At 37.6% G+C, this 14,334-nt stretch overlaps 1 protein-coding gene across 2 annotated transcripts in view; it reads left to right on the top strand.

The window, feature by feature from the left end:
* The window catches only part of NDUFAF2 (NADH:ubiquinone oxidoreductase complex assembly factor 2), a 69,122-nt gene that overhangs the window by 52,205 nt on the left and 2,583 nt on the right, over positions 1-14,334 (top strand). For both annotated transcript variants that reach the window (XM_056325365.1, XM_056325366.1), the window contains one exon: positions 4,617-4,657. In XM_056325365.1, coding sequence (XP_056181340.1) covers positions 4,617-4,657 — 41 coding nt within the window. The remainder of the gene's footprint in view (positions 1-4,616; positions 4,658-14,334) is intronic.

Raw genomic sequence — 14,334 nt, 5'->3', positions numbered from 1 at the left:
AGGCAATAAGGATGCACACAACAGATAACGTTTCTGTAATGTTAGTTCTGAATGTTCACCTACTGTAGAATGTGTGGTTTACCTCCTAAAGACTTGTCAACAGTGCTCCTGAGAGGAGATCAGTATTTTTATGTACCTATAAATATTCATGAGATTGCATGCTTCATGCAGCATTTTATTGCCCATCCATTCCTAGTGTGGGGGTTTTTTTGGTTTTGTTTTTTTTCCTTTCCTGGTAACATTTAGTGATTAATGGGAATCTTAATTTGCAGGCTCCCTTTTACACTCATTACAGTGTTTTAAGTGCCAGTAGGAGTCTTAAAGTTCAATGAAAATCTCATGCATACTAATAAGAATGCAAATGAGTGCTGATGAAAGAATTCGAGGGTCTCAAGGTAGAAAATGTCTGGCTATCTTAGAAAATTCCTTTCAGACAGAAGTAGCATTACTGTGAGTACAGAATGCAGGAACTGTCATCCAGATAAAATTAGAAGCAGCAGCGTAATGATTTTGAAATGGAGGCAATGATTCACTTTGCCAAAGCTTTGGGGGACTTTGGTTGCAGTCAGTACATACATGTTACCTTCTCTACTTCACCAGGTTTAGAACATCTTGGCTGACAATGGTGAGGGCATTTTGGTTCGTTAATGTAGGGAACGGGGGTGTTCATATGGAAATCTTCTCTAGCTGTAACTGTCACTGGACACTTTTTAATTAAAAGTGAATGCATTTGTGCATATGGTGTTCAAATAATATGTAATAAAGCGCCTACCTGCCTTATTTCAACAAGTATTTAACTGTCGTGTAAATTGGTTCAGTCATTTAAACCTGCATTGACTAAAAATGTAATGAAGAGCACAAAGAAAGGTGGGAGAGCTTTTCCTTTGCTAAATTATGTACACTGACTATATTTTTTAAAAAGAATGCAAAATGTCTTAATTTCAAGATACCTTCTACTTGGATTTTGTTAAAGTTAGTGCTAACTCAGAAGTAAATCGCTGGTTTTATGTTTGTATACATTCCTTTTTCCTTTACCTGTTACCATGAATTTCTCTTATGCCTGAGTTATGAGGTGTTGGTGGGTTTCTGAATCTTGTGTTGGATGCTCAAGATATTTTTGATAACTTAAAAAAAATTGAAAGGCTTTTTAAATTTTCTGTCTGAAAGAAAACCACCTCAAAACTGGTGGGGACTAAATACATTTGAGTCCTTCTATTCTTCTCCCCAAAGACTGAGGAATGGTCAAGTGATTGCTTTTGAAAGACTGATAAAACTATTAGACACTAAAGTACAGTATACTAAAATATACTCAAATCAGATGATATTTTCTTGCTTTTAATCTTGTATCTTGAGCTGTGCTTTACATAGAGTATTTCAGAAATGGATTTGCACACAGGGAATATTATCTATTAAAACTAACTAACTTCATTTTATGGCTATAAAGAGATTTTAGTAAATTTTGTTACGTATTTCTCCCTCAGCTATATAGTGGTGAAGGAATCTTTCATTAAATAATGATTTTCTAGTGCAGCTCATTGGAGATGTTAAAATGAATTGTAGTAATTTGGGAAATGCTTTGTGTGAGCAAGTTTTATTTAGAGTTAAACTGAAACAGATTCGTAGTTCTGACATTTATTAGAAAGAAGTAAGGTTGGTATCTCCTGTAAAACCATGCATTCAAATGCTTGCTATAGCTGGAGAGGAACATGGCAACTTCTGTGTGCATTATTTGTGTTATTAAATAGATACAGTCTCATAATGGAATGTTTGGTATAAGAAATATTCCTAAATTAAGGATTGTTTTGTTGCTTTTGAGTGTTGGTACTAATTGAGATCTATTAGTGAATGAAAGCATGTTGTGTAGTGTTCCTTACTTCACAGCTTCTGTTCACAGGACACATGTCATTGTTTTACCCTCCACTGTTCTGTCTGTGGCATGTTAAATCGAGGCAGCTAATTAAATGATAAAATCTCTTAATAGAAGTATTCCATTCATCTGAAAATAATTAATCAATGAACTGTCTAAAAGTCCCATCTGCTACTGAAAGAAAATCTACTGTAAAGATTATATTTCAGCAGTAGTTTCTAACTACAGCTTTATTTCTGTAGGATTTCAAATTTTAAGAATTTTGCTTTAAGAATTACTAATTGTAATCACTTGAACTTAAAATGCAGCTGGTGTCTTTTTTCAGTATTTTCTTAATACCAGCAATTTCAAAAAAAAAGAAAAGAAATTTTTAGGTGCTGAGATCTGTGGAATTCAAACCACTGGGTACCGTACTTCCAAATGTGACAGAAACAAGGCATGGCAAGGCAAAAGATGATACTTTGTTGAAAGTAATCCCTTTAATTCTGAAGGTTTAAAACTTAATTTTTTATGAAACATTTTTAACTACTCCTTTTCCTTTTTTTTCCCAGCTGTATCTTTTATTGGTTAGTGCCTAGTATACATACTTCACTATACCTGTCAGCTCTACCACTTTCTTGCTTTCCTGGTTGGTGTTGGAACTGTTGCTAAGTACAGACAAAGATGACTTCTGTCAGGAGGAGAAGTCTCATGTGCCATGACTTCATCTAATACTGTCGTTGCTCCTTTTACAAAGAGTGTCTGCAAGGCTGCCAGCTGAGAAGTGTCAGTCATGCCAGTTTAGTCTGATCTTGCATTTGGAAACCCTCATAAAATCTAGAGGTTTAAAAGTGCTACAAGTACATACAAAATGTTTTCTAGTTTTACAGATTTAATAGAAAATCTCTTAATTGTATTTTGGATTATCATAATGGGCTGGTTTTCCTTCCACTAACATAAAACTTTTGCAGAAAGGGTGATCTTGACTGTTCGGTGCTCAGTCAATTCTTTACAATGGAAAATTTGGGTCTAATCTTTGTTAGGACCAAAAGACTGCTTAGAAGAGCTGGCAAGAACTGCTTTTAAGAAAAGATGTTTGAGAACGGTGTTTAAAAGACCACATTTTCAGAAAGTGTCATCTGATAGACAAGAACCAGAAGTGATACCTTGCTTTGTATCATTACAGGTATTCTACCATTAACCTTGAGCTGTTGGCCTTGCCATCAAGGCTAAATTCCAAGCTATATAATGCCATTTTGCCTCCCTTAATTCTTTTCTAATTTCAATGGGAAGCTATTCTTCCTAAAGCCACTTTTGTAGTGCTGCTGAAGCAGAGTGGTGTTGGTGTTTCACTCTATGTGTAATTGCATTTTCAGCAGTGAGGTGACGTTATAACTCTGTGCGCCTTTTAATGTTTTGGACTTGCTGACTCATTCCCTAGTTTCCCTCAAAACACATCACAGATGGTATTAGAAAATTAAAAATTGGAGTAGTTCCTTCTTAAAGCATTTCTGAAACTTACTGACAGCTACAGGTCAGACCAGGAATTTGGGCGAAAACGAAGATGTCATTTTTGCTCTAATTTTCAAGCACAATAACAAAAGTCCTAATTTTCTGAACAAATGTACAAAAGAACATTTTGCCATGTCTTGGCATGTGGAACTGGCTTTCCTTATGTTAGTCCTTCTGTTCATTACTGGCCACTTGCATTCTGCTACTCAGTCATTTGAAAAACATGAGCAGAAAAGACAAACGTTTACAAAATATACAACCCAGTACTTACCAGTTGTGTGGCTTGAAAGGGCATGAAAAAATGCTTGTGGTAGTGATACTTTTAAAGTGATGGATATCACCTTGTTCACAATCAGGTGACCTGTGTGTCTAAGTAATGCCTGTAATAGCTGGAACTATCTTTAATAATTTACTGACTGAATGAAGACCCCCAATGGAGTGATGCTTCTCTGTCTGCAGCAGGGTCCCTTTGGATTGCTGCCTCCAGTCAGTGCCACACGAACTCTCAGTGTCTGCAATGGGAGTGAGCGTAAGTCTATTGATCTTGGTTCGTAGTGGAAAACCTGAGCCACAGGACAATTGTCATTGCCACTGCTTTCATTCCTCTGCTGTCTTTTTCAGCATGAACTGACTGAGGTGGGGGGAGCCTCCCCTCAGCTGCAGTACTTACTTCCCCCTGGACACGGTGCGTGGTCCCATGCAGCCATGGGACACGGTGCAGTCAGGGCTCTGCAGCCCTGCAGTCGGGTTTGAAGCTGTCTTGCATCCTTGTAAAGGAGTTCTGGTTGGTGCTGACATAAATAGGGTTTTGGCTTTAAAAATGCATGAGGCATATACAGACACCCTTTTTCTCCAGAGTGTTCAAAGGCTTTTTATACTTTTCAAGCGGTCATCCTGTTGTTTTCTCAGGGTGAGGCTCAGCTCTGTATAGCAAGCTCAGTAACAGGCCAGGGCCATAAGCCCTGCTTTTTAAGCCCTGTTTTGGCAGCCAGGGTGGTAAGTAAACTGTGCCCAAGGTCTCCTCACAGAGGTAATTTCCCACCCTACCCCTACACCCCTTCTTTCTGTAAGGACTGAGATTGACACAGGACATCTTTATGTTTTGGGAAATGATACAGCTTGCCAGGTTGTAGCAAATTCTGCTGTAATTTTTTTTGTGTGTGTGTGTGTAAACATTTGCTTTCTGTTACAAATTCAGTGTAATTTTGAGTTTTAAAGATCTTTGAAATAATACATTTGATTTTTATTTCTTTTGCAGCATGGATAAGAAAAAGAAGAGAGGATCCTCCCACCATTGAGGTGAGACGGATTAAGTGTCTTCCAATGTTCAATTGTTGTAATGAAACTACAATATATAGAGGACTCATCTGTGTGGTAATTGGTCACTTCTGGGGGAGAATTTAGTATGTTGCTTGCCTAATTGATGAAATTATACACAGACTAGATATCTAACACTTAGGAAAAAGAAAAACAAATGGAAATATAAGCTGCAGTGTTCTTTAGCTCTTATTTTTATCGATGTGAATGCTTTAAGATGATCTATGTAAGTTCTTTAAGGTGATCATGGCCATTCAAGAGTGTAACTAAACAAATTCGAAAATAATTGCTGTGAGTTTTTAAAATAGATGCTCTCTGTATTAATGCAAGGGTTTTTTCATGGTAGTTGACATTAAAATGCGATTTCAAATCCAGTTGCCAGTGGATTCATCAGTATAGGAAAACAAATGGCACTAATTTTACAATGCTGATGAGATGGGAGAGTAAAGTGGTTTCTAACAAAATGAAGCAGGGCAATATCCCACAGTCTGTTATGCTGATGAGTTAGCAAAGAGTGGAACAAGTTTGACTGTTGACCTGTATATACAGATGCACAGGTATACACTACTTGTCCTGGCATTGTATTACAAGTTGCTAAGCACCAGCTAGGAATGAGTAGATGAGGCATGGTTTACTGCAGAGGATTCAAATCGACACCCACAGAGGCAGGTACTTGACTTGCATCAGTAGGAATAACCATGTTGAATTCATTTGAAGCTATGTTGGCATGCTGTAGCCAAAGATTTGGTCACTGCGATCTGGAATATACTGGTTTGTGAAAAGTTGTCCTGCCTGCCTGTGCTGTTAAGATGACCTGGGGAAGCTTGTCAGCTGATGTTTGCAAGCTGTAACTCGTTGAAATGAGCTCCCATGCAACTCAGAGCTTTTCAACTAATTCTCTCTGCCTGTGTTTTTCACTTGCCACTGAGGTTTTATGGATAGTAAGGATTATAATACATCCGTGAAAGGAAGAAGTTTAATTTATACTCAAAGCTTTTTAGGATTTAAAACAAATTAACACACTTTCCTTAGCATTAACATTTGAGGAAGTATTAAGTGTGATTTTTTTATGTTTTTTTCATTCCCACCCCCCAGCCCAGTTACTTGTGCAGAAGTGGTACTACAGCTGTTTTTCTCTCTAAGCTTGAACCTATCTCTGTTAAGTACTTCAGACTCATACTAACTGTACACATACAACTTCTGTTGTTGAAATTACCATCTCGTGATACTTGAAGATGGGGAGTGTTGCATATCTTTTGTCCTATCATTTCCATGAGCCAGACTGTCATAATTGTGCTAAGACAAACCTGCTCCAGAGAACACGTGCAGCCTTGGTTTTGGAATTGGTGCAGTAAAGCTCCTCCTGGTGCTGGATTTGTTGGTTCTGTTTCAAAATAGGAAGCAAGAAGTCCCCTGAGGTGAGAGAACTGTGGATCTGTAGTGTTAAGTATTTTACCTTCCAGAAAAAGCAGCGTATGGAGAGTGGAAGATTATTGGGAGTAATGATACATTCAGAGTTACAGGACTGCTTATAACTTCAGTTTCATGAGGTAATAGATCTAAAAAATAATTTAGCAGCTAGGTACTTTACCTGCAGGGCTGCGCATTGACCTTAACAGAGAGAAGTGATATACCAGGAATTTGAAAAGTAGTAATCTTTTTCTTTCAAGGAATCTCTTGTTTTTTCCTGTATAAGGAAAGGTAGTTCAAACATATGTACGTTAGAAATCCATGCTAGTATTTTAAAAATCATGCTGCAGTCACATTTTAAGTATGTGACAACGCAACTTCAGTAATTTTTTTTCTGTATCAGTTTAAGGTGATACATATGATATACTTTTCTCCTGATGTGAAACTGTTACACCAAAACCCCTTATATTTATAATGATACTGCAGTATAATTATACTAGTGAAGTACAGCTAGAGTATTATTTGGTCCCTGTTTGTAGGACTGATTTGCTTTAGTGCTTTAGCTACATGAACTTTACTAGCTGCTATTCTGTCTTATATTCCCTTTTTGACAGTAATGCTGATATGGTAAACTGGTGTTTGACAGCTATGGAATGAGGGAATATTTGTGACCATATTTCATGTTGAAACCCCATATAACAAATCTCTTTGTTCTCTCACATTTTTCTCATGAGACTAGACTATTTCTGAAAAAAAGATGCAAAGCTCACAAATTTTGCATTTTTGCTTTAATGACATTTTGCTGTCAACATCATATTTCAACACTGCAAAACAGCATTACAGTTCCTAAAGCATAAGCTTCTGGAGCTGTGCCTACGTTCCTACCTTTGTGGTCTGTAATACTGCTTTTTTGGGGGTGCCTTTCCTTTTTTTCCTGTCTTTTGCCCATCATCTTTTTCTTCTTTCTAGTATCAAATTTCATATGTTAAAGTTTATTAAAATTTCTATTCCCCTTCTCTGCTCTGTTTGCCCACCATACCCCTTTAGTATTTATGTTTGGGTTTTTTTATGTTTGTCCAACTTATCTTTCATTCAGCTCTCAGCTGTGGGTGATAGAGATTACCAGCCTGCTCAGGCTATCAGGTATCATGATATGCTCTACCATCAAACTTTAACTGAAATTATTGCAGAGAGATGGCTTCACAAATCAGCTGGATCTTACTGATCTTACTGACAGCACTGCTGACCACATTTGGGGAACTGGTGGCTTGGTGAATACTGTAGGCCAACAAATGTCATTCATAATCATTATGACGTGTCAGTCACTTAAGTGAGAATGAACGTGTGTTGTCCTTCTTAACATTGGTCACAGCAACAGAGTCATGACACCAGCTAAATCTGTCGATGATATTCTTAAGACTAGATACTCTTTTGGGTTCAGGCCATTCTTTCTTCCGCAAATGCCTAGCTGATCTTCCCCCCCCCCCCCCCATTATAGAGCTTTCATTTTCTCACTGAAGATACTGCTTTACATCTCTTTTTCTTTGGATTCTGTTTCTTTAATGGAAGAAGAATACTCCAGTGACTTCACAAGACAACTTGTTCAATGCTAAGTATTTCACATACTTAACAGTTTCTTTCCTGCCTGTTCCCTCACTGCATTTTCCCTATTTTTGGAGGACGTCACTTGAACTTCTGTGTACTGGGCTAATCATGACCCAAGAATGCTGCTCATTGCCTTGGTTATTTCTAATTTGACCAGTAACTTAAGGCATGTTAGTGGCTGGAAGCCTTGGGTTTTAAAAACCAGCTTCTGGGATACTGGAAACAGTTGGTTGCCTTTTGATTTTATTACAGCTTGAAATATGCCAAGTCTCAACTCAGTTATGATGAGGGTGATAACTTCTCAAATGAATGCAGACCAAGTTGTTTCTTATCTTGAGCTTGAACATACTCTGTTCCTATGGTAATCAGAGAGTCCGTCTTGATAGAGTTTTGGATCACATCTGCACCCAGTGTAGGCATGCATGTGTGTATAAACATACTGCTTTATAACAGATGAGAATATGAGCTTGTATATATATATATTTTGCATGACTATAGCATTCTGTCCTCTGTCCCTTTGTATATAATGTGTATGGTAATGTATGGTTGGCTGAGGAAAATTTGTTGTTACCTTTATTACTGTGCAGCTGTAAATTATATTTTAACCAATTTAACAAGTGATGAATAATGAACTAGACTATTACATTTCTTTATTGTGTATGTAGCAAACTAGATGCATGTAGCATGTTTTGGGGCAAATAGGAATTGAATCCTTGTCTAGAGAACTTACAGTTTTAAATTAATGAAAATGTTTTAAAGACTACAAATATTAAAATACTTTTAATCAAATGCTGTTTTGTGGAAGCAGGCTTAATAATTTATCACTTTACATGCAAGTTAGTTTACCTGCTAAGCATTAGTGTTGTCAGAATTTATTAACAAAAGTCATCTTGGTACATAGCAGTTGTTTTATAGGGGTGGTGTTCCATCCATGCAAATTATTTCTTTGACTGTTCCCTTCCAATCTTTAAGCCATAGTCCACTTTCAGTATGGCTCATCGATTAGGTTGTAAGGTAAATGGAAATGTGCTGTCTCGCATACACTCCTAACCCCCAGTTTTCCTTCTGGCTACAGATTTCACTCCTTACTTCACATGGCATCTTTATGTTTTGGATCTTTCACACCTGGTTGCAAAGGAAAGAAAAAATGTTCCGGAGAGGCAGGGGGGAAATCCTGCCCTTCAGGACTCCTTTTTTTGGGATTATGTTGCTATTCCATCACCACAACAGAATTCCCCAAATTCAAAAGATGTTAAACAATGTAACACCTGTAGGACTACTGTGGGTATATCTCACTCTTCTTTTGCACCTTCCTGAATTTCAAGCAAAGCTCTGCTAAGAACTTCTGAGACTTCTCAGCACTTTGTTGATAGGCAAATTTGCATGGCATTCACAAGGCTTGCTGCATTCTACATCTCCTGTTTTCGTTCTGGGTCACACATAAAAGAATACTTTATTTAAAATTTCAGACAGCATTATGTATACTAATGAAATTAATTTTCTGTTGGTGCAGCTCCTAACTGAGATAGTGGCTGCATACGTAAGATAGTTATAAGCTTTGGTGATGGTGCTTGTTTCAGTAGAGTGTCTATATCTATCTGTGTCTCATCTTTATGTGATCAGTGCATATGTAACACACAGCCAGGTTTTCCACCACACAGACAGGTGGAGTCATATCTACATTGGTTTAGCTATCTAGTATCCAAGATACATTGTGTCTTCAGCTTCCAAACCTGGACAGAACTAAGAGGTGTATTTTTGAGGGTGTAGCAGACCTTAAAAGTATCAGGCATATAGCAAGTTTTTAAGCCTTTCTGTGCCTAACTTCTATTTTATTTCTGATTTTGGAGGTTATCAGATTTGTAGGGGCTTTTAAAGATTCCTACTGTCTGTAACATAAGGGACCTGAATGTATTTAGAAGTCTAACTGTAGGATTTTCCCATAACAGACCTTGTAGCTACTACGCACTACTTCTGACAAAGTCCTGAGTTTCAAGAGTTTCCTGGGTAATGTGATACTCATTATGGCCGTGTTTGTAAAATGGAAGTAGAAATAAAGTTACAGGGTGTCTTGGGGAGCCAGAAAATGCATGACTGAAAACCTGAGAAGGTTCTCATGGCAATGTCTAGAGAAACTGGTACAGAGAGAAATGTGGTTTCTCTCTGAACCTGCCAATGTGATATCCTGCAATTGCTAGATGTGTACCTACAGTAATGCTGTTCTGTGAACCCAGATCTTTGTACCAGAAGTCACTTGACTGTTAAGCTAGATGCTGCTTCCTCTGTAGTGCACACAGGGCTGCATGACTGCAAGTATTTTCAGTTTGAATGGAAACCTCACTGTTGCTTTCTATACATGTGTACATATGTTAATATTTCATGGGAAGTAAAGTAGAATTGTGTGTTCCTTTAATTAGTGCCAAGAGCCTGAAAATAGTTTTAAAGGGGGGGGGGGGGGGGGGGGGGGAACCCACAAAAAAACCCAAACCAACAGCAAATGACTGCTTTCCTGAGGCATTACGTACTTGTTTCACAGTAATAAAATGCGATGGCTTCTGAATTGCGCAGTTGGATAGAAGGTAAAATGTTAAAAAAAGAAACTTTTGGTGACAACCCCTGTCTTCTTTTGAACTATTTCTAGCATTTCCATAGTTACCTGTTTCGACAAACTCCTTGTCAAGGGAGGAAAAATATACTTCAGTGAGTTGTAATAAGCTTATGGTTTCAATGGGTGTTTCTCCCTCCTCCCTACCCTGAATGATTACATTAAAATTACATTCTGTTTGGTTGCTACAATACATACCCACTTTTCCCATTTATTTGATCATAAGTATTATTTATTTGAGAGATGGTATGATCAAAACTAGGTTCAGTCATGGAGGTTACTTTACACAGAATTAGTGTTCCTTTAACCAGAATGAGATACAGTTTAGAAAAATTATTTGGCACTGTTGGGATTGTACATTATACTTCTGCTTCTGTTTTCTTTCAGATACTTCAGTGAGAAGTTGTAAAATGCATGTTCTGACATAGAGACTGTACATTCTTGCATGGAGAATAGGGCTTAGCAAATAAGTATTTTGCTCCTGAAGCCACAAAAAGCTGCAGAATATGATTTACAGTTCTGGGAAATGCTACTAGAAAGCACAGGGATAAGCAGTGCTCTGAGCAAAAATATTTGCCACCATTGCTGTCCGGGATTGCAAGCAGGATTGATAATTTGGGACAGATTAAAATTACTTGGCTTGCACTAAATAGTTTTTGCATCATAAATTATGCATGATTCCAGGGAGAGTTATGACTGAGTGTGAAAGAAAGGGCAGTAAAATCTGACAATATAAAGAGCTGAGCTACAAAGGTCTAAATAAAAGGGAGTGGTCAGAGAAGTCACTAAATATATGTATATATATAAAAATTGAGAGCTTGAAGAAACCATCATCTTTTAGAGTTTTTCCCTCTTGTTCACTTTAACTTTCTCCTCGAGTTTGAAACATGGGCGCTTGTCAGCCTCCACAGAAGAGGATCAAAGCAACAGTTTGCCTATGCTGCAGATCCCAAGGCTGTAGGGGCGGGAGGTGGTGCTGCTCTGGTGCTCCTCTCCGTGTGGGAGGGAGCGCATGGAGCATTGGCTCAGTCTCCTAATTCATTGTCAGCACAGCTGAACGGGGGTGGAGGGAGAAGTAACATGTACCAGGAAAAAGGCTGGTACAGATTACATCATATGTAGAGTAAGGGGAAAGCAAGGACCAAACTGGGACTGAGTCACAGCTACAGTTCCTTGTTTGCTCTGTGGGCATCAAGGCAGTGCATTGCCCTTTATTCAGGGCAGAGTGCAGTGGTGCCAGGCTGGTTTGTGATTTTGCTGCTTCTACAGAGTTTCATCTGTGACCTTGAATGTATATGTAGTTCTGTATAAAAATCTTTGCAGTCTTATAAAAATAATTCAGGCACAAACTCTTACTGACTTAATGGGTTGACGAGTTGCCTTACGTTCTAGTGTCTCTGCCTTTTCTCTTCCTTTTGCCAGTCATTACATGTTCTTGCCAAATACGTTTGCTACACTGTGCTGCCATAAAGACTATGTCCTGCCAGAGATCCTGTAGCTCAGAAGTAGAAATTTAGTAATTTAGTAGTAGTTAGCATTGCTTCTTTGTAAATTGATTTAAACAAAAATTCCTGTGAGTTAGAATTAGTATTAACTGATTTAGCTTGGTAGTAAATGTGGTATTAGCACTACATTTAAAACTAAATATCGGGCTGTTGTCAAAGCATATATTTGTACATATATTTGTAATCAATACATTGGTTTAGCACACATTAATTGCGGAGGGCTTTAAAGCTTAACTGCGCCTCTTTACAGGAACGCAAAACGCACAAACTGCCTTCATCTAAAGATACTTAGTATGCATGTTCTTCACAAAATTAGCAGTCAGTTGGCTTAGTGCTTGATTTAAATAATTATTTTGGCAAAGCCAGATATGCCTTTCTTACTCAAGCTGCTCATCTGTTTTTGCCATGCACTGACACAGCCCTTCATTTAGTATGTTATTCCCAACCTGGCACTGAGGAGCTCGTGCTGAGCTGCTAAGTTGACAAGGCCTGCCCTGGATCAGAACATTCAGTGCTTTCCAGTGATGAGGTCCTCTCTCTGCCTCCTACTCTTGAAATATGATGTAATATCAGACTATTTCGTCTTGCCTATTTAACTTGTCAAACTGGAACATGGAGTTTAGTTAACCAGTTTGGTGATATTATAAAAACAGGTGAATTAACTTCTAGCACATTGCTGGATTTCTAGTTAATTTGTCAGTGAAAAAAAAATTATGATGTGATAAATTGTCTTATAACATGCATCTTTTTTAATACTGTTCCAAAACGGATTTTTTTCCTGTTCCATTTGTCATTTTTTTAATTTTTGCTAACTGTTCAAGTTCATTAATGATTAAACATAAAACATTCAATCTAGACACCAAAATGCGAGCAAGTATTCTATGAATATGTAGTGTCTGTACAGTTCAAACGACCGTTAATCTGTTAGATGTTTCTCAGTTCTGACATCAAATAATGGTTAGCTAACCCTTTTCAGATGAAGAGAAATCAGGCGTATTTCAATGTATGTTATTAAGATAACTTATTATAACAATGTATGTAATTAAGATAACTTAGGAAGTTGGAATGGTTTCTAAGACAGCATAAAGAAGCTATTTTTAATTTAATCAAAATACAAATGTATCTGAAATGAAATGTGACATCTTGCTTAAAATTAATAATAAATAAAACTTTTGAAAGTCATCTGGAAGGAACAAAACCAAACCAAGTACCACTGTTAAAATAACCTTTAAACGTTCCCTCTTGGGCATCATTACATTGGTCCTGTGTGTCTAACCTAACAACCTGCATCCTTAGAGCTGCTTGTTCACAAGTTTGGGTTGTCCTTTGCCTTTGGGATTGAAAACACTCCATGAGAATCGAGTGGTGTGATAACTGATGACTGACTGGAGGGCTGAGAGGGAAACAGTAAGGAAGTAGGAGGAAGGAGAGGAGAAATTCCTCAGATTGTGGGGTTCAGGAGGTGCTGCAGGTGCCTGTGGAGAAGACTAGCAAGAAGCGTTCAATAAAGGCTAGCCACTATTGAGCAAGACCCCAGCTGAAGAAATAAATGAGTCTTAGAGAAATCTTTTATATTTATGACATTTTCCTGCTAGGAGGAACAAATTTTATTTACTTTGTAAAGCTGCTAGTTTGTTCAGAAAAAGTAAAGCAGTGACAGTATGAGATCCTTTAAAAGTGCAAGAACGCTTTTTCAAGATCAGCATGGTTATTTTACTAGATCACAACTATATGTTGGCCAGTGAAAGCTGGTGAAAAGAGCCTTACTTGAGCCTGAAAAGCAGATGACAGTTATACATTAACATTTTAAATGGACTTGGAGCATTTGGAATTTAGTTACAGCTGCTGGTATCTGACTAAGATAACTTTGTTAAAGTGATCACTGAAAGAGATTTGATGTTAGCAAGTAGCTGTTCATAAGTGAATTACATTCATATTTTAATAAATCATTTCAGGCTGTTTGAGCAGACACTATGATGCAGTCTTCAGATAGCACAAAGGTATATGACCTTATTTCTTAGTAGTGGGGTAATACAAGCACTGTAGGACTAATCCCCTTGAAATCAATAAGGTCATGGTAGATTTATACAGGCATGTGGTAAACAAGGATGGAATTGAGAGATGTTATAATGAGGTTTTGCTATACTGACTTGAAAATTTGACCTTGCTATGCTTAGCAGTATTTTTATTTGAGTATAGGAGAATTTTTTTCCTTCGCTTCAGCCTGCAAAGTCGCGTGTGTCCTGCTTGTGTATTTTCATGCTATATATGCATGTGAAGTGTTTTGCCTCTGCTCTGTGCATCTGTGAATTTAAGTATAGAGGCAACTAAGGACTAAGAAAAAGGTGTTAGTTTTTATGGTATCTCTAAGATAAGGTTGTCTTTAAATACTGCCTTTTAAAATTTTCTTAAATCTTCGTGTACTTGCTATGTCAACTCTTGGCAGTATCACATGTATTTTAATGCCATTTCTAAAATTATGGCTTGGTCTTCTGCTCAAAGAGAAGTGTACTGGTCTAGTTTCTCCTTAGCTC

The sequence above is a fragment of the Falco biarmicus genome, chromosome Z (genome assembly GCF_023638135.1).
Source record: "Falco biarmicus isolate bFalBia1 chromosome Z, bFalBia1.pri, whole genome shotgun sequence".
Classification (NCBI taxonomy): Eukaryota; Metazoa; Chordata; class Aves; order Falconiformes; family Falconidae; genus Falco; species Falco biarmicus.
The sequence above is the reverse complement of the archived record's forward strand: the minus strand, read 5'-3'. Positions and strand labels throughout refer to the sequence as shown.